Source organism: Salvelinus namaycush, chromosome 10 (genome assembly GCF_016432855.1).
Source record: "Salvelinus namaycush isolate Seneca chromosome 10, SaNama_1.0, whole genome shotgun sequence".
In the NCBI taxonomy this organism is placed as follows: domain Eukaryota; kingdom Metazoa; phylum Chordata; class Actinopteri; order Salmoniformes; family Salmonidae; genus Salvelinus; species Salvelinus namaycush.
Window position 1 is genome coordinate 43294391 of NC_052316.1, and position 20000 is coordinate 43314390.

At 47.2% G+C, this 20000-nt stretch overlaps 1 protein-coding gene across 1 annotated transcript in view; it reads left to right on the plus strand.

Annotated features, from left to right (window-relative positions):
• The window catches only part of hmcn1 (hemicentin 1), a 214294-nt gene that overhangs the window by 98192 nt on the left and 96102 nt on the right, over positions 1-20000 (plus strand). Inside the window, exons 11-16 of the mRNA XM_039001765.1 lie at positions 5185-5326; positions 5629-5756; positions 5877-5990; positions 12649-12810; positions 13068-13262; positions 13393-13488. Coding sequence (XP_038857693.1) covers positions 5185-5326; positions 5629-5756; positions 5877-5990; positions 12649-12810; positions 13068-13262; positions 13393-13488 — 837 coding nt within the window. The remainder of the gene's footprint in view (positions 1-5184; positions 5327-5628; positions 5757-5876; positions 5991-12648; positions 12811-13067; positions 13263-13392; positions 13489-20000) is intronic.

Consider the following 20000-nt stretch of genomic DNA (forward strand, 5'->3'; position numbering starts at 1 on the left):
CTAGCTCTTCCCCTCTCCCCTCTCCTCTCTCTTGTTCTCTCTCCTAGCTCTTCCCCTCTCCCCCTCTCCTCTCTCTTGTTCTCTCTCCTAGCTCTTCCCCTCTCCCCCTCTCCTCTCTCTTGTTCTCTCTCCTAGCTCTCCCCCTCTCCTCTCTCTTGTTCTCTTCCTTTCTTCTCTCGTTAGCTCTCTCCATGCCCCTTTTCTCTCTCTCTCTCTCCTCTCTCTCTCTCTCTCTCTCTCTCTCTCTCTCTCTCTCTCTCTCTCTCTCTTTCTCTCTTCCTCTCTCTCTTCCTCTCTCTCTCTCTCTCTCTCTTCCTCTCTCTCTCTCTCTCTCTCTCTCTCTCTCTCTCTCTCTCTCTCTCTCTCTCTCTCTCTCTCTCTCTCTCTCTCTCTCTCTCTCTCTCTCTCTCTCTCTCTCTCTCTCTTCTCTCTCTCTCTCTCTCTCTCTTCTCTCTTCTCTCTCTCTTCTCTCTTCTCTCTTCTCTCTCTCTCTCTCTCTCTCTCTCTCTCTCTCTCTCTCTCTTCTCTCTTCTCTCTCTCTCTCTCTCTCTCTCTCTCTCTCTCTCTCTCTCTCTCTCTCTCTCTCTCTCTCTCTCTCTCTCTCTGTGTCTCTCTCTCTCTCTCTCTCTCTCTCTCTCTCTCTCTCTCTCTCTCTCTCTCTCTCTCTCTCTCTCTCTCTCTCTCTCTCTGTGTGTCTCTCTCTCTCTCTCTCTCTCTCTCTCTCTCTCTCTCTCTCTCTCTCTCTCTCTCTCTCTCTCTCTCTCTCTCTCTCTGTGTGTAACAGCTGTCCCAGGGCCCCTGCTGTTCTTTAACAACCCCCTGGTCAGGTCCATCCTAGTCATTAGGCTAGGTCTTTGAAGTGGGCCAGGGCTGCTGACACGGGACAACAGTGGGCAAAGACAGGCCTGGTCCCGACACATAAAGCCTATTGCTGAGTAAAACTTGAGAAACATGTCTCCTTGTACTGTAGGAAACCCCTAATCCTCAGAGGGATGTCACCGGGTCACCCAGTAAAGGGGAAAGACGTGGGGTGAAGAGAAGGTGATGAGAGCAGGTAGAGATGTGTTCAGACAGACAGCATGTTCATAGTCTTCCTCTATGTGGGATACAGATGGAAAGTGGGTTATAGATGAGGCCAATGAGATTTATTGTCCAGATGATTCCATGTCAAGGAATTATATGTAATTTGTTCAGAGGTTATCTCTCTCTCTCTCCCTCTCTTTTCATGACCTGATGACAGTTGGCTCCTGTAGTGAGAATTTTAAGGATAGTAGTGGACAGTATCACGACAGCCAAACAGCACCTTTATAACATACTGTAGGTATAGTGCTGTTTCTTCATAATCATTGTAATGTTTTATTGTTTACCCCTCTATCACCCCTGACCCCTTATTGAGACGTCCTAGGTGAAGAGTGTTATCATAGGATTTACAGTCAGTGTCCAAAGAAAAACAGAAAGAATGAATGAAAACACTATCCTAGTCATGGGGACAAAGGAAGGGACACATCCTTCTTGGGAATTCCTAGAGGAAATGAGAATGAGAATGGGAGGGTTGTTCTGTATAGAACAGGAAACCCTCCTGTAAGTCTTCTTTGTTGGGAAGTCCGGATCCTGCTGTGGATTTTCTCGGAGCTAGAGCGCACTGGGCTCTGGAGATTATTTTGACAGGAGGCGAAAATTGGGAAAACACACACTTTTAGGGATGAGTTACACATCATGAATCAATTGGAAAATCTTTGCGGATTCGGGTGGCTTTGGGAAGATCTGGAATCAGTATTCCTTATTTTTTTAACCAATTAAAAGAGAGATGACGATGAAAGATATTCTGTGAAACATTAATGGTTGTAGTTACGTGCAGCAGTTTTAACGCTACGTAAAATATACAACTGTTATGTTCTATTAAAGCTATTAGGTGTGAACAAGGCAGAAGGGTGACAACTGAGCCTAAATCTTTAGACAGGTCTGTATCAGGCCATGGAGGTCTGGGTTAGTCTGCTGTCTGTGCCAACTTGCTAGACCAAATCTAAGCCTTATATCTGCATCATCTTTAGCCTTTCATCCAGGGCCGTGCACAGACCCCCCCCCCCCTTGAATTATTAAAAATTATTAATATCTCAAAATTCATAACATACTAACTGCCTGAGCCTTATGTGCCTCTGTAGTGAATTATGATCATTTTTTTACTTGCATAGGTCTATTTATTTATGCGACAACACACTCATTCATCACACACTGTAAGCACGCTTGTCACAGTGTCTCCTAAAGACATGATTGACACGGGGAAAAGATGCTCGGCTATCAGCTGATCATATATGTTGATGTAAATCTGCTAGTTAGCTAGCTCTATTAAACTTTTTACCGTTTGTGATTTATCTTCAATGCTCTTAAATAATAACTTCATAATATAGCCTAATATCCATAATCTTCTAACTGATATATGGTTAGCTGGCTAGTGGCTTGTGTGGATATTATCATAGCCTATATGGTGGTTAACTAGCGTCTAGGCTACTGTGTTCAGTGCTTCATTTGTAAATCGGGAGGTGCTGGAACAAAAAGTGAGTGTCAGAGGGAGGGGACCTGGGGAGCTCTGAGGTCGTGAGAGGGGGGGGACCTGGGGAGCTCTGAGGTCATGAGAGGGGGGTGACCTGGGGAGCTCTGAGGTCATGAGAGGGGGTGACCTGGGGAGCTCTGAGGTCGTGAGAGGGGGTGACCTGGGGAGCTCTGAGGTCGTGAGAGGGGGGAGGACCTGGGGAGCTCTGAGGTCGTGAGAGGGGGGGGCCTGGGGAGCTCTGAGGTCGTGAGAGGGGGTGACCTGGGGAGCTCTGAGGTCGTGAGAGGGGGTGACCTGGGGAGCTCTGAGGTCGTGAGAGGGGGTGACCTGGGGAGCTCTGAGGTCGTGAGAGGGGGTGACCTGGGGAGCTCTGAGGTCGTGAGAGGGGGTGACCTGGGGAGCTCTGAGGTCGTGAGAGAGGGTGACCTGGGGAGCTCAGAGGTCGTGAGAGGGGGGGGACCTGGGGAGCTCTGAGGTCGTGAGAGGGGGGGGACCTGGGAAGCTATGAGGTCGTGAGAGGGGGGGGACCTGGGAAGCTATGAGGTCGTGAGAGGGGGTGACCTGGGGAGCTCTGAGGTCGTGAGAGGGGGGTGACTTGGGGAGCTCTGAGGTCGTGAGAGGGGGGGGACCTGGGGAGCTCTGAGGTCGTGAGAGAGGGTGACCTGGGGAGCTCTGAGGTCGTGAGAGGGGGTGACCTGGGGAGCTCTGAGGTCGTGAGAGAGGGTGACCTGGGGAGCTCTGAGGTCGTGAGAGGGGGTGACCTGGGGAGCTCTGAGGTCGTGAGAGGGGGTGACCTGGGGAGCTCAGAGGTCGTGAGAGGGGGGGGACCTGGGGAGCTCTGAGGTCGTGAGAGGGGGGGGACCTGGGAAGCTATGAGGTCGTGAGAGGGGGGGGACCTGGGAAGCTATGAGGTCGTGAGAGGGGGTGACCTGGGGAGCTCTGAGGTCGTGAGAGGGGGGTGACTTGGGGAGCTCTGAGGTCGTGAGAGGGGGGGGACCTGGGGAGCTCTGAGGTCGTGAGAGAGGGTGACCTGGGGAGCTCTGAGGTCGTGAGAGGGGGTGACCTGGGGAGCTCTGAGGTCGTGAGAGAGGGTGACCTGGGGAGCTCAGAGGTCGTGAGAGGGGGGGGACCTGGGGAGCTCTGAGGTCGTGAGAGGGGGGGGACCTGGGAAGCTATGAGGTCGTGAGAGGGGGGGGACCTGGGAAGCTATGAGGTCGTGAGAGGGGGTGACCTGGGGAGCTCTGAGGTCGTGAGAGGGGGGTGACTTGGGGAGCTCTGAGGTCGTGAGAGGGGGGGGACCTGGGGAGCTCTGAGGTCGTGAGAGAGGGTGACCTGGGGAGCTCTGAGGTCGTGAGAGGGGGGGACCTGGGGAGCTCTGAGGTACCTTTATAATAATGTAGCCTAGAGTCCATGGGAAAATGTGGCCTTTTACATGACTGGAGACTTGAGCTGAATCTTTTTTAATACCGCACAAATGATGGAAATGACAGGCTACTTTGACACTGACAAACTGAGAATCTAAGATCAATAATAACGACCTGGTCTTGAATCTATCAATAGTCCAGGCCTAGCTGTATTGGGACACACATATTGTACAGGAAATTATAGTCCTAAACATCTTTCAAAATTTCACTGACTCACCCAATGATGCGCAGGTCGGAGATGACCGATACGCTGGTGCCTCTCTCTTGTTTTACTTTGTCAAACAATGTTAGCTCAAGAGGCCTATTTGGAAGTTGATTAATTTTGAATATTTTGCTAGCTAACAGCAGACCGGTTGGAGTCTTCTCTTTTCAGCAGGAGCTATTTGCTTTCCAACCTGTGTTTTTCCGCAATTGTATTTCAAATATTGCGAAAGGCCTGTTTTGTCTGCATGCTGTTCGCTGACAGATTCGTTGTGCGTTCTCGACTGTAGGCTATGCCTTGTTATTGGACTACACACAATCCACAGCTAGGCTATTTTTTTAAAGGAGCTGTTGATCCTCTGTGGCTAAATGATAGGCCGACTCAGGGTGTAGTAGGCTATTCTGAATGATTTGATTTCTTTCTGAAAAGGCAGTAGTAATTCTATAATTTTGACCAATGTATTTCAATATATCAGGGGTGCTGCTGCACCTCCAGGATCCTTTCCGCGGCTATGATTCCATTTCTATTTTTATTACCGCATTTCAAGCCATGCATGTTTGGATACCGGCGCGGGCAAGCTCGGTACAGGGCAGACTGGGAAAAAGGCACAACCGGGTGCACGTTAGCTCCGTACAGAGCAGACTAACGGACGGGGTAGGGGTGGGGAGTGGCAAAATTAACGAAGTCACGATGACTTGGGGGCAGTGGGTTCAGAACAACAACTGCAAAAAATATATAATTATACCACCACCCAAAAGGGCACTTGGCGAGTGGGAGGGCAAAGGAGCAGGTTCTGGGCACAGGGAGACTCCTATCTGCCTGCTTTCATCACAACGTGTTTATTGATACGCTTGTATAAACCACTGTGCAAGTACTTTAAAGATATACAATGTACATTTGGTCAGTGGATTATATGAATTGATCTTTGATGGCAGCAATCATTATTGAACCAGATGATTTAAAGATATTCATGTTGCTGTGACCTCTGACCCCCTCCTTTCTTCCAGAGCCCCCCCAGGTGTCAGTGGACCCCCGGCACAAGACCTTTACCACGGGACAGGAAGTGAGGATCAGGTGCTCGGCCAGAGGTTACCCCGCCCCCCACCTGGTCTGGACACACAACGACATGTTCCTCATGGGTTCCAGCAGGTGAGGTCACAACCTTTCACCTCTCACACAGGTCACGCAGGTCAGGAGTGGCAGAAGGATGCGCTGTCCTGTGTTTGTTTTGTCTGTTGTGGTGCTCAAAGCTCAAGGGTTATCGTGCTTTGGTGGCACTTAACAAATAACTAAATAATTTAGTCCGAGCTGTTGCTTGGGATCTTCAGATGACTGTGTGCTAATGTACTTCATGGAGTGTTGTCTGTGTTGCTGTGTTATTACAGGTGTGTGTAGATGAGGTTGATGTGTGTCAATATGTATTAACCCTCTGACCTCTGACCCCTGTGCAGACACAGAATGACCCCTGATGGGAGTCTGATCATCAGGAACATGGAACAGAAGGATGCTGGGGTGTACGGCTGTCTGGCCAGTAACCTGGCTGGGACAGACACTCAAACATCCGTCCTCACCTATATCGGTGAGTAGGACACAATAGACATGCAGACGGACGGACTGACGGACTCCTTTAACCTGTGTTGTGCTCTGTCAGTCTCCCTCTCTCATACTCTCACCCCTCTGATCTCTTGTCTTCTCCCAGAGTCCCCTGTGGTGATCGTGGTGCTGAGTGAGATTCTGATTGGTCTAGGAGAAACCGCCATCTTGGCATGCTCCGCCTCAGGGATCCCCCAGCCGGAGATCAGGTGGTTCAAAGGTAAGGTATGTTGACTTGGAAGCAGCCTCCTGTGTGTGGCAGAGAGGGATGAGAAGAGAAGAGGCCTTCATCTGTCGTTGAGTATGGAGTGTAGCTTTTACTCCTCAGGACATGAATATCCCATATGGTTACTTAACCCTGACTTTATGGTGTATAGGGTTGCTTTCCCGTGGGTCCCAACATAGATCATTGCGGCACAGTCTGCATTTTTTCAGACAGACAACTTTGTTTGTCCTGCAGATTATTTGGAAACGGTCGTCTTTCTGCTTTGTGTGCTTTGGACCAGGCCTCTTCCTATTGTATTAGAAACACATCTTTGTCGCATTATTCACACACTTAAGAATTCGCTGCTTCACGTTAAGTAGCCTACCTCTCCTCTCCGTGTTGGACGTGCCAGATCAAGTGTGTCTAGTATATGTGTGGTCTCTATGAAATGAGGTAGTCTATGTACGGGCGGAGAATCATGTGATTAGGATATAGATTACTGCAGTGTCTGTAAATAAATACTGATAGGATATAGGTTACTGCAGTGTCTGTAAATAAATACTGATATGATATAGATTACTGCAGTGTCTGTAAATAAATACTGATAGGATACAGATTACTGCAGTGTCTGTAAATAAATACTGATAGGATACAGATTACTGCAGTGTCTGTAAATAAATACTGATAGGATATAGATTACTGCAGTGTTTGTAAATAAATACTGATGGGATATAGATTACTGCAGTGTCTGTAAATAAATACTGATATGATATAGATTACTGCAGAGTCTGTAAATAAATACTGATATGATATAGATTACTGCAGAGTCTGTAAATAAATACTGATATGATATAGATTACTGCAGTGTCAGTAAATAAATACTGTTGGGATATAGATTACTGCAGTGTCTGTAAATAAATACTGATGGGATATAGATTACTGCAGTGTCTGTAAATAAATACTGATAGGATATAGATTACTGCAGTGTCTGTAAATAAATACTGATAGGATATAGATTACTGCAGTGTCTGTAAATAAATACTGATAGGATATAGATTACTGCAGTGTCTGTAAATAAATACTGATAGGATATAGATTACTGCAGTGTCTGTAAATAAATACTGATGGGATATAGATTACTGCAGTGTCTGTAAATAAATACTGATAGGATATAGATTACTGCAGTGTCTGTAAATAAATACTGATAGGATATAGATTACTGCAGTGTCTGTAAATAAATACTGATAATGGAAAGAAGTAGAGCTGAGGTTCAAGGCGCTCATAGGTTACCATAGTGATCCTTTTCAATAGGTATTTATTACCAATTTATTTGTCACTGTCTCCCACTCCTAAAAGGTAGGGTATATCCTAAGTGTCCACTCTCATCATTCTTCTAGTTCAGTAGTAAAAAGTAGGGTATGTCCTGTATCCTCTTTTTCGTGATATCCAATTGCATCGCTGCAACTCCCCAACGTGCTCGGTAGAGGTGAAGGTCGAGTCATGCGTCCTCTGAAACATGACCCGCCAAACCGCGCTTCTTAACACCCGCGCGCATAACCCGGACGTCACCCGCAACGATGTGTTGGAGGAAACACCATTCAACTGACAACCGAAGTCAGCCTGCAGGCGCCCGGCCCGCCACAAGGAGTCGCTAGAGCGCGATGATCCAAGTAAAGCCTCCCCAGACAAACCCTCCGCTAACCTAGACAACGCTAGGCCAATTGTACACCGCCCTATGGGACTCTCGGTCACGACACAGCCTGCGATCGAGAGGGAGCGGAATAAAGAAATCAGTCCCACGCAGACATACACACACACAGAGACATACACAGACACACTTAGACACATACACACACACACACAGACACACATAGAGACATACACACAGACACACACAGATACAGACACACACACACACACAGACAGACACACACACACACACACACACACACACACACACACACACACACACACACACACACACACACACACACAAACACACACACACAAACACACACACACACACACACACACACACACACACACACACACACACACACACACACACACACACACACACACACACACACACACACACAGACACACCCACAAAGAGACTTCTCATTCACATACCTCTGTGTGTGTAGGCCTTAATAAATCAGCTTGCTGGGGCCCTGGGCAGACAGGAAGTCGTATATTTTATAGAGTGCAGAGCAGGAAGTGGAGTGTTTTATCGGCTGGTGCACAGGAAGTGCTCCTCTGACACCTCTGACACACTTGACTGACTCTGGCCACCCTGTGGGAACCCTTAAAACGCTCCTGTATTTTAGTCCAACCCTTAAAACGCTCTTGTCTTTTAGTCCAACCCTTAAAACGTTCCTGTCTTTTAGTCCAACCCTTAAAACGTTCCTGTATTTTAGTCCAACCCTTAAAACGCTCCTGTCTTTTAGTCCAACCCTTAAAACGCTCCTGTCTTTTAGTCCAACCCTTAAAACGCTCCTGTATTTTAGTCCAACCCTTAAAACGCTCCTGTCTTTTAGTCCAACCCTTAAAACGCTCCTGTCTTTTAGTCCAACCCTTAAAACGCTCCTGTCTTTTAGTCCAACCCTTAAAACGTTCCTGTCTTTTAGTCCAACCCTTAAAACGCTCCTGTCTTTTAGTCCAACCCTTAAAACGCTCCTGTCTTTTAGTCCATCCCTTAAAACGTTCCTGTATTTTAGTCCAACCCTTAAAACGCTCCTGTCTTTTAGTCCAACCCTTAAAACGCTCCTGTCTTTTAGTCCAACCCTTAAAACGTTCCTGTCTTTTAGTCCAACCCTTAAAACGCTCCTGTCTTTTAGTCCAACCCTTAAAACGCTCCTGTCTTTTAGTCCAACCCTTAAAACGTTCCTGTCTTTTAGTCCAACCCTTAAAACGTTCCTGTCTTTTAGTCCAACCCTTAAAACGCTCCTGTCTTTTAGTCCAACCCTTAAAACGTTCCTGTCTTTTAGTCCAACCCTTAAAACGCTCCTGTCTTTTAGTCCAACCCTTAAAACGTTCCTGTCTTTTAGTCCAACCCTTAAAACGCTCCTGTCTTTTAGTCCAACCCTTAAAACGTTCCTGTCTTTTAGTCCAACCCTTAAAACGCTCCTGTCTTTTAGTCCAACCCTTAAAACGCTCCTGTCTTTTAGTCCAACCCTTAAAACGCTCCTGTCTTTTAGTCCAACCCTTAAAACGCTCCTGTCTTTTAGTCCAACCCTTAAAACGCTCCTGTCTTTTAGTCCAACCCTTAAAACGCTCCTGTCTTTTAGTCCAACCCTTAAAACGTTCCTGTCTTTTAGTCCAACCCTTAAAACACTCCTGTCTTTTAGTCCAACCCTTAAAACGCTCCTGTCTTTTAGTCCAACCCTTAAAACGTTCCTGTCTTTTAGTCCAACCCTTAAAACGCTCCTGTCTTTTAGTCCAACCCTTAAAACACTCCTGTCTTTTAGTCCAACCCTTAAAACGCTCCTGTCTTTTAGTCTAACCCTTAAAACGCTCCTGTCTTTTAGTCCAACCCTTAAAACGCTCCTGTCTTTTAGTCCAACCCTTAAAACGCTCCTGTCTTTTAGTCCAACCCTTAAAACGTTCCTGTCTTTTAGTCCAACCCTTAAAACGTTCCTGTCTTTTAGTCCAACCCTTAAAACGTTCCTGTCTTTTAGTCCAACCCTTAAAACGTTCCTGTCTTTTAGTCCAACCCTTAAAACGTTCCTGTCTTTTAGTCCAACCCTTAAAACGCTCCTGTCTTTTAGTCCAACCCTTAAAACGCTCCTGTCTTTTAGTCCAACCCTTAAAACGTTCCTGTCTTTTAGTCCAACCCTTAAAACGCTCCTGTCTTTTAGTCCAACCCTTAAAACGCTCCTGTCTTTTAGTCCAACCCTTAAAACGCTCCTGTCTTTTAGTCCAACCCTTAAAACGTTCCTGTCTTTTAGTCCAACCCTTAAAACGCTCCTGTCTTTTAGTCCATCCCTTAAAACGTTCCTGTCTTTTAGTCCAACCCTTAAAACGCTCCTGTCTTTTAGTCCAACCCTTAAAACGCTCCTGTCTTTTAGTCCAACCCTTAAAACGCTCCTGTCTTTTAGTCCAACCCTTAAAACGCTCCTGTCTTTTAGTCCAACCCTTAAAACGCTCCTGTCTTTTAGTCCAACCCTTAAAACGCTCCTGTCTTTTAGTCCAACCCTTAAAACGTTCCTGTCTTTTAGTCCAACCCTTAAAACGCTCCTGTCTTTTAGTCCAACCCTTAAAACGCTCCTGTCTTTTAGTCCAACCCTTAAAACGCTCCTGTCTTTTAGTCCAACCCTTAAAACGCTCCTGTCTTTTAGTCTAATCCATATAACACTTTCTTTTTCATTCTGCTGCTCTGTCCACTTATTCTTTGAACAAGAAAGACAAAGAGAAAGATGAAGAGTACACACTAAAAGAAAGAATGAATGATGCAAATGTTCATTCTCATTTCATAAAAATTTGCTGCAAACAAACACACAGCATTTGATAAAATTTCATTGGTTTTGCTTGCCTCAGTTTATGTACTTGATAGGCTTTTCTCGCCTCAGTTTATGTATTTGATAGGTTTTGCTCACCAGAAATAGAATAGAAAATAATAAGCTGAAGACCATACTATTTACCCAGAGCTTTCATCTATCTTTTGCTTAGCCGTCTATTTACCACCGCAGACCGATGCTGGCACTAAGACCGCTCTCAACGAGCTGTATAGGGCCGTAAGCAAACAAGAAAATGCCCATCTAGAGGTGGTGCTCCTAGTGGCCGGTGATTTTAATGCAGGGAAACTGAACTCCATCTCACCTCATTTTTACAAGCGTTTCATCTGTGCAACTAGAGGCGAAAAAACTCTAGATCAGCTTTACTCCACACACAGTCACGGGCTTCATTAATAAGTACATCGACAATGTAGTCCCCACAGTGACCATACATACATATCCCAACCAGAAGCCATGGATTACAGGCAACATCCACACTGAGCTAAAGGCTATAGGCTTTGGGATGAATTGGAATGCTGACTGCGAGCCAGGCCTAATCGCCTAACATCAGTGCCCGACCTCACTAATGCTCTTGTGGCTGAATGGAAGCAAGTCCCCGCAGCAATGCTCCCACATCTAGTGGAAAGCCTTCCCAGAAGAGTGGAGGCTGTTATACCAGAAAAGGGGGGACCAACTCCATATTAATGCCCATGATTTTGGAATGAGATGTTCGATGAGCAGGTGTCCACATACTTTTGTGTATCTACCTCAATTACCACGCAACCCTGCACATTGACTAGGTACTGGTACCTCGTGTATATAGCCAAGTTATTACCTAGTACCCTGCACATTGACTAGGTACTGGTACCTCGTGTATATAGCCAAGTTATTACCTAGTACCCTGCACATTGACTAGGTACTGGTACCTCGTGTATATAGCCAAGTTGTTACCTAGTACCCTGCACATTGACTAGGTACTGGTACCTCGTGTATATAGCCAAGTTATTACCTAGTACCCTGCACATTGACTAGGTACTGGTACCTCGTGTATATAGCCAAGTTATTACCTAGTACCCTGCACATTGACTAGGTACTGGTACATCGTGTATATTGCCAAGTTATTACCTAGTACCCTGCACATTGACTAGGTACTGGTACCTTGTGTATATAGCCAAGTTATTACCTAGTACCCTGCACATTGACTAGGTACTGGTACCTCGTGTATATAGCCAAGTTATTACCTAGTACCCTGCACATTGACTTAGGTACTGGTACCTCGTGTATATAGCCAAGTTATTACCTAGTACCCTGCACATTGACTAGGTACTGGTACCTCGTGTATATAGCCAAGTTATTACCTAGTACCCTGCACATTGACTAGGTACTGGTACCTCGTGTATATAGCCAAGTTATTACCTAGTACCCTGCACATTGACTAGGTACTGGTACCTCGTGTATATAGCCAAGTTGTTACCTAGTACCCTGCACATTGACTAGGTACTGGTACCTCGTGTATATAGCCAAGTTATTACCTAGTACCCTGCACATTGACTAGGTACTGGTACCTCGTGTATATAGCCAAGTTATTACCTAGTACCCTGCACATTGACTAGGTACTGGTACCTCGTGTATATAGCCAAGTTATTACCTAGTACCCTGCACATTGACTAGGTACTGGTGCCTCGTGTATATAGCCAAGTTATTACCTAGTACCCTGCACATTGACTAGGTACTGGTACCTCGTGTATATAGCCAAGTTATTACCTAGTACCCTGCACATTGACTAGGTACTGGTACCTCGTGTATATAGCCAAGTTATTACCTAGTACCCTGCACATTGACTAGGTACTGGTACCTCGTGTATATAGCCAAGTTATTACCTAGTACCCTGCACATTGACTAGGTACTGGTACCTCGTGTATATAGCCAAGTTGTTGTTACTCATCTTGTATTTATTCCTTGTGTTATTGTTTTTCTATTATTTATCTTTACATTGTTGGAAAGGGCCCGTAAGTAAACATTTCATTGTTAGTCTACACCTGTTGTTTATGAAGCGTGACAAATAACATTTTATTTGATATGACCAACTTCCTGGTTAACAACTTCCTGGTTAACAACTTCCTGGTTAACAACTTCCTGGTTAACAACTTCCTGGTTGCCCTTTATTTGACCCACAGGCGACCTGCAGCTGCGGCCATCCTCCTACATGGATATTGACCCCCTGGGAGGGACTCTGACGATCAAGGAGACACAGGACGTTGACGCGGGGGACTACACCTGTGTGGCTGCGAACCCTTCAGGAACCTCCTCACCTGGGAAGATCACCCTGGATGTAGGATGTAAGGATTCCTCTGGACTCTTGAACACATCATGAAAAAGAGGTCTTGTAATTTTGACATCTGACATCTCTACACCCAGAAAGACCAGTTTTCCACTAGAAAATCACATCATTATATTGTCCCATGTCAAATGTTGCCTGCTGTGTAGATGGCTGTATTGATGGATGAATGTAGCCTTTCTTCATGGTCTTATGAGGGATTTAGCTCTTAGTGTTGTTGACCTCTGTAAACCCTAACCTCTGACCTTTGCCTTCCAGCTGCACCCCAGTTCACCAGAGAACCGTCTGACGTGGCGGCGGACATTGGCTCTAACGTGACCATGCCGTGCCACGCGCAGGGGTACCCCGAACCCCAGATCACCTGGAGGAGGGAGGACAACGCACCCGTCTTCACCAGACACCCCACACACAGCACCATCACACAGAAGACAGGAGGGGACCTGCAAATCAGCAGTGAGGTTTTGGCTCATATACACATGCACGCACACACACACACACATACACACACACACATACACACATACACACACACACACACACACACACACACACTAATTCCTATCTTCTCTCTTCTCTGTGTCAGATCTGTGGGTGGAGGATGAGACGGTGTATGTGTGTGAGGCCCAGAACCAGTTTGGGAGGATCCAGACCCACGCCAGAGTCACTGTCACCGGACTGGGTAAGAGACAGACAGGGATCTCTGATCACATGATCTGGGTACTGTAGGAGGGGTAGGGTACAGAGGGTAGGGTAGATGAGGGTATTATAGGGGTACAGAGGGTAGGGTAGAATAGGGTATTAGAGGGTACAGAGGGTAGGGTAGAGGAGGGTATTATAGGGGTACAAAGGGTACAGGAGGGTATTAGAGTGTACAGAGGGTAGGGTAGAGGAGGGTATTATAGGAGGGGTACAGAGTTTACAGTACAGGAGGGTATTATAGGGGTACAGAGGGTAGGTAGAGGAGGTTATTAGAGGGTACAGAGGGTAGGGTGGAGGAGGGTATTATAGGGGTACAGAGGGTAGGGTTGAGGAGGGTATTATAGGGGTACAGAGGGTAGGGTGGAGGAGGGTATTAAGGGGTATAGAGGGTTGGGTAGAGGAGGGTATTATAGGGGTACAGAGGGTAGGGTAGAGGAGGGTATTATAGGGGTACAGAGGGTAGGGTAGAGGAGGGTATTATAGGGGTACAGAGGGTACAGCGGGTAGGGTAGAAGAGAGTATTATAGGAGGGGTACAGAGGGTAGGGTAGAAGAGGGTATTATAGGAGTGGTAGGGTAGAGGAGGGTATTATAGGGATACAGTGGGTAGGGTAGAGGAGAGTATTAGAGGGTACAGAGGGTAGGGTAGAAGAGGGTATTATAGGGGTACAGCGAGTAGGGTAGAGGAGAGTATTAGAGGGTACAGAGGGTAGGGTAGAAGAGGGTATTATAGGGGTACAGAGGGTAGGGTAGAGGAGGGTATTATAGGAGGGGTACAGAGGGTAGGGTAGAGGAGGGTATGATAGGAGGGGTACAGAGGGTAGGGTAGAGGAGGGTATTATAGAAGGGGTACTGAGGGTAGGGTAGAGGAGGGTATGATAGGAGGGGTACAGAGGGTAGGGTAGAGGAGGGTATTATAGGAGGCGTACAGAGGGTAGGATAGAAGAGGGTATGATAGGAGGGGTAAAGAGGGTAGGGTAGAAGAGGGTATTATAGGGATACAGAGGGTCGGGTAGAGGAGGGTATTATAGGAAGGGTACAGAGGGTAGGGTAGAGGAGGGTATTATATGGGTACAGAGGGTAGGGTAGAGGAGGGTATTATAGGAGGGGTACAGAGGGTAGGGTAGAGGAGGGTATTATAGGAGGGGTACAGAGGGTAGGGTAGAAGAGGGTATTATAGGAGGGGTACAGAGGATAGGGTAGAAGAGGGTATTATAGGGGTACAGAGAGTAGGTTAGAGGAGAGTATTAGAAGGTACAGAGGGTAGGGTAGAAGAGGCTATTATAGGAGGGGAACAGAGGGAAGTTTATATGTCAATTGAATCTCAACAATTAAACAGTTGGTGGTTGTATTAGATTCAGTTTTTATGAAAAGTATGGATTTCAGCAAACAAAGACAGGAAGACAACTACAGGGGAGAAACATAGGTACAAGGTTAGCGTTTCATAATTTTAACTTTTTGAAGTATTTTTGGACGAATCGATGTAGTTGGAGTTGAATTCCACAAAGCCTGGTCACTGCTCCACTCCGTTAATGAAGTTCATCGGAAACGTCCATCACCATGGTGTGGAGTTTAGTCAGTTAAACTCAGCAAAAAAAGAAACGTCCCTTTTTCAGGACCCTGTCTTTCAAAGATAATTCATAAAAATCCAAATAACTTCACAGATCTTCATTGTAAAGGGTCAAATCATTGTTTCCCATGCTTGTTCAATGAACCTTAAACAATTAATGAACATGCACCTGTGGAACGGTCGTTAAGACACTAACAGCTTACAGACGGTAGGCAATTAAGGTCACAGTTATGAAAACTTAGGACACTGAAGAGGCCTTTCTACTGACTCTGAAAAACACCATAAGAAAGATGCCCATGGTCCCTGCTCATCTGTGTGAACGTGCCTTAGACATGCTGCAAGGAGGCATGAGGACTGCAGATGTGGCCAGGGCAATGAATTGCAATGTCCTTACTGTGAGACGCCTAAGACAGCGCTACAGCGATACAGGACGGACACCTGATCGTCCTCGCAGTGGCAGACTATTTGTAACAACACCCGCACAGGATCGGTACATCCGAACATCACAACTGCGGGACAGGTACAGGATGGCAACAACAACTGCCCGAGTTACACCACAATCCCTCCATCAGTGCTCAGACTGTCCGCAATAGACTGAGAGTGGCTGGACTGATGGCTTGTAGGCCTGTTGTAAAGCAGGTCCTCACCAGACTTCACCGTCAAAAACGTTGCCTATGGGCACAAACCCACCGTTGCTGGACCAAACAGGACTGGCAAAAAGTGCTCTTCACTGACAAGTCGCGGTTATGTCTCACCATGGGTGATGGTCGGATTCACGTTTATCGTTGAAGGAATGAGTGTTAAACCGAAGCCTGTACTCTGGAGTGGGATCGATTTGGAGGTGGAGGGTCCGTCATGGTCTGGGGCGGTGTGGCACAGCATCATCAGACTGAGCTTGTTGTCATTGCAGCCAGTCTCAACGCTGTGCGTTACAGGGAAGACATCCTCCTCCCTCATGTGGTACCCTTCCTGCAGGCTCATCCTGACATGACCCTCCAGCATGACAATGCCACCAGCCATACTGCTCGTTCTGCGTGTGATTCCTGCAAGACAGGAATGTCAGTGTTCTGCCATGGCCAGCGAAGAGCCCGGATCTCAATCCCATTGAGCACGTCTGGGCCTGTTGGATTGGAAGGTGAGGGCTAGGGCCATTCCCCCCAGAAATGTCCGGGAACTTGCAGGTGCCTTGGTGGAAGAGTAGGGTAACATCTCACAGCAAGAACTGGCAAATCTGGTGCAGTCCATGAGGAGGAGATGCACTGCAGTACTTAATGCAGCTAGTGGCCACACCAGATACTGACTGTTGATTTTGACCTTTGACCTTTGTTCAGGGTCACATAATTCCATTTCTGTTTGTCACATGTCTGTGGAACTTGTTCAGTTTATGTCTCAGTTGTTGAATCTTGTTATGTTCATACAAATATTTACACATGTTAAGTTTGCTGAAAATAAACGCAGTTGACAGTGAGAGGACGTTTCTGCTTTTGCTGAGTTTAGATCTCACTGATCAAAGGTCAGTTCTGTCTTCTGTTGCGTTCAAAGACAGAATGCTACTTTTGAAATGAAAGTGAATATTTTCACTGGGAGCAGCAGAGGAAAGCGCTCAGCGTTTGAGTGATATTTCAGTTGTGCTGGAGTTGTGTGTGTGAGTAATGGTCCGCATGCATTGAGTTTATTTGAAAGCGAGGGAATGTAGGGGTGAACTCAGCGGAACGCGGCTCAAATTCCCTGGCATGTTTTGAAGGGGATGTCAGTTCTTGCAGAAGTCATGGGAGAAAAAAGACCTAAATCACAAAGTGTATAAAAGATTAGGAACACCTGCTCTTTCAATGACATAGACTGACCAGGTGAATCCAGGCGCATCGGTTTGAGTCAAGAACTGCATCGCTGCTTGGTTTTTCCACGCTCAACAGTTTCCTGTGTGTATCAAGAATGGTCCTCCACCTGACTTGACAACTGTGGGAAGCATTGGAGTAAACATAGAGTCCAAGACCTGACAAATTGAGGATGTTCTGAGGGCAAAAGGGTTGATTAAATTAAACAATTTCCTCAGCAATCTGCACACAATACCCCATAATGACAAAGCGAAAGCAGGTTTTTAGAAAAAATTTGCAAATTTATTAAAAACAGAAAACTTATGTAAATAAGGTATTTCAGACCCTTTGCTATGAGACTCAAAATTGAGCTCAGGTGCATACTGTTTCCATTGAACATCCTTGAACATCCTTGATACAATTTGATTAGAGTCCACCTATGGTAAATTAAATTGATTGGATATGATTTGGAAAGGCACACACCTGTCTATATAAGGTCCCACAGTTGACAGTGCATGTCAGAACAATAACCAAGCCATGAGGTCGAATGAATTGAACCCGATGGTCACTCTGACAGAGCTCTAGAGTTCCTTTGTGAAGATGGGAGAACGTTCCAGAAGGACAACCATCTCTGCAGCACTCCACCAATTAGGCCTTTATGGTAGAGTGGCCACTCCTCAGTAAAAGGCACATGACAACCCGCTATGAGTTTGCCAAAAGGCACCTAAAGACTCTCAGACCATGAGAAACAAGATTCTCTGGCCTGATGAAACCAAGATTGAACTCTTTGGCCTGAATGCCAAGCGTCATGTCTGGAGGAAACCTCTCACCATCCCTACAGTGAAGCATGCTGTGGGGATGTTTTTCCGCGGCAGGGACTGGGAGACTTGTCAGGATCGAGGCAAAGATGAATGGAGCAAAGTACAGAGAGATCCTTGATGAAAACCTGCTTCAGAGTGCTCAGGACCTCAGACTCGGGCGAATGTTCACCTTCCAACAGGACAACGACCCTAAGCACAAAGCCAAAACAATGCAGGAGTGGCTTCGGTACAAGTCTCTGAGCCCGGACTTGAACCCAATCGAACATCTCCGGAGAGACCTGAAAATAGCATCCCCAGCCAAGCTTGTAGCGTCATACCCAAGAAGACTCGAGGCTGTAACCGCTGCCAAAAGTGATTCAACAAAGTTCCCGAGTAAAGAGTCTGAATGCTCAAATATATATAGAGAGAGGGAGAGAGGGAGGGAGGGAAAGAGAGACGGGGGGGAGACGGAGAGGGAGGGAGGGAAAGAGAGACGGGGTGGAGAGGGAGAGGGAGGGAAAGAGAGACGGGAGGGAGAGGGAGAGGGAGGGAAAGCGAGACGGGGAGAGAGGGAGGGAGGGAAAGAGAGATAGGGAGAGAGGGAGGGAGGGAAAGAGAGATAGGGAGAGAGGGAGGGAGGGAAAGAGAGACGGGGGGGGAGAGGGAGAGGGAGGGAATGAGAGACGGGGGGGAGAGGGAGAGGGAGGGAATGAGAGACGGGGGGAGAGGGAGAGGGAGGGAATGAGAGACGGGGGAGAGAGGGAGGGAGGGAAAGAGAGACGGGGAGAGGGAGAGGGAGGGAATGAGAGACGGGGGGGAGAGGGAGAGGGAGGGAATGAGAGACGGCGGGAGAGGGAGAGGGAGTGAATGAGAGACGGGGGAGAGAGGGAGGGAGGGAAAGAGAGACGGGGGGGAGAGGGAGGGAATGAGAGACGGGGGGAGAGGGAGAGGGAGGGAATGAGAGATGGGGGAGAGGGAGAGGGAGGGAAAGAGAGACGGGGGAGAGGGAGAGGGAGGGAGGGAAAGAGAGACGGGGGAGAGGGAGAGGGAGGGAAAGAGAGACGGGGGGAGAGGGAGAGGGAGGGAGGGAAAGAGAGACGGGGGGAGAGGGAGAGGGAGGGAGGGAAAGAGAGACGGGAGGAGAGGGAGAGAGGGAGGGAGGGAAAGAGAGACGGGGGAGAGGGAGAGGGAGGGAAAGAGAGATGGGGGGGAGAGGGAGAGGGAGGGAGGGAAAGAGAGACGGGGGAGAGGGAGAGGGAGGGAGGGAAAGATAGACGGGGAGAGGGAGAGGGAGGGAGGGAAAGAGAGACAGGGGGAGAGGGAGAGGGAGGGAGGGAAAGAGAGACGGGGGGAGAGGGAGAGAGGGAGGGAGGGAAAGAGAGACGGGGGAGAGGGAGAGGGAGGGAAAGAGAGACGGGGGGAAGAGGGAGAGGGAGGGAGGGAAAGAGAGACGGGGGGAGAGGGAGAGGGAGGGAATGACAGAGGAGCAATGGTCTGGTCACACAACGTTTGGACACACCTACTCATTCAAGGATTTTTCTTTATTTTTAATATTTTCTAGTGAAGACATCAAATCTATGAAATAACACGTATGGAATCATGTAGTAACCACAAATTGTTAAACAAGTCTAAATATATTTTATATTTGAGATACTTCAATGTAGCCACCCTTTGCCTTGATGACAGCTTTGCATACTCTTGGCATTCTCTCAACCAACTTCACCTGGAATGCTTTTCCAACAGTCTTGAAGGAGTTCCCATATATGCTGAGCACTTGTTGGCTGCTTTTCCTTCACTCTGCAGTCCAACTTATCCCAAGCCATCTCAATTGGTTTGAGGTCGGGTGATTGTGGAGGCCAGGTCATCTGATGTAGCACTCAATCACTCTCCCTCTTGGTCAAATATCCCTTACACAACCTGGAGGTGTGTTGGGTCATTGTCCTGTTAAAAAACAATTTATAATCCCTCTAAGCGCAAACCAGATGGGATGTATCACTGCAGAATGCTGTGGTAGCCATGCTGGAAAAGTGTGCCTTGAATTCTAAATAAATCCCCAACAGTGTCACCAGCAAAGCACCATAACGCCTCCTCCTCCATGCTTCATGGTGGGAACCACACATGCGGAGCTCATCCGTTCACCTACTCTGCGTCTCACAAAGACACGGCAGTTGGAACCAAAAATATCAAATTTGGACTCATGAGACCAAAGGACAGATTTCCACAGGTCTAATGTCCATTGTTCACGTTTCTTGGCCCAAACAAGTCTCTTCTTCTTATTGGTGTCCTTTATTAGTTGTTAGCAATTCGAT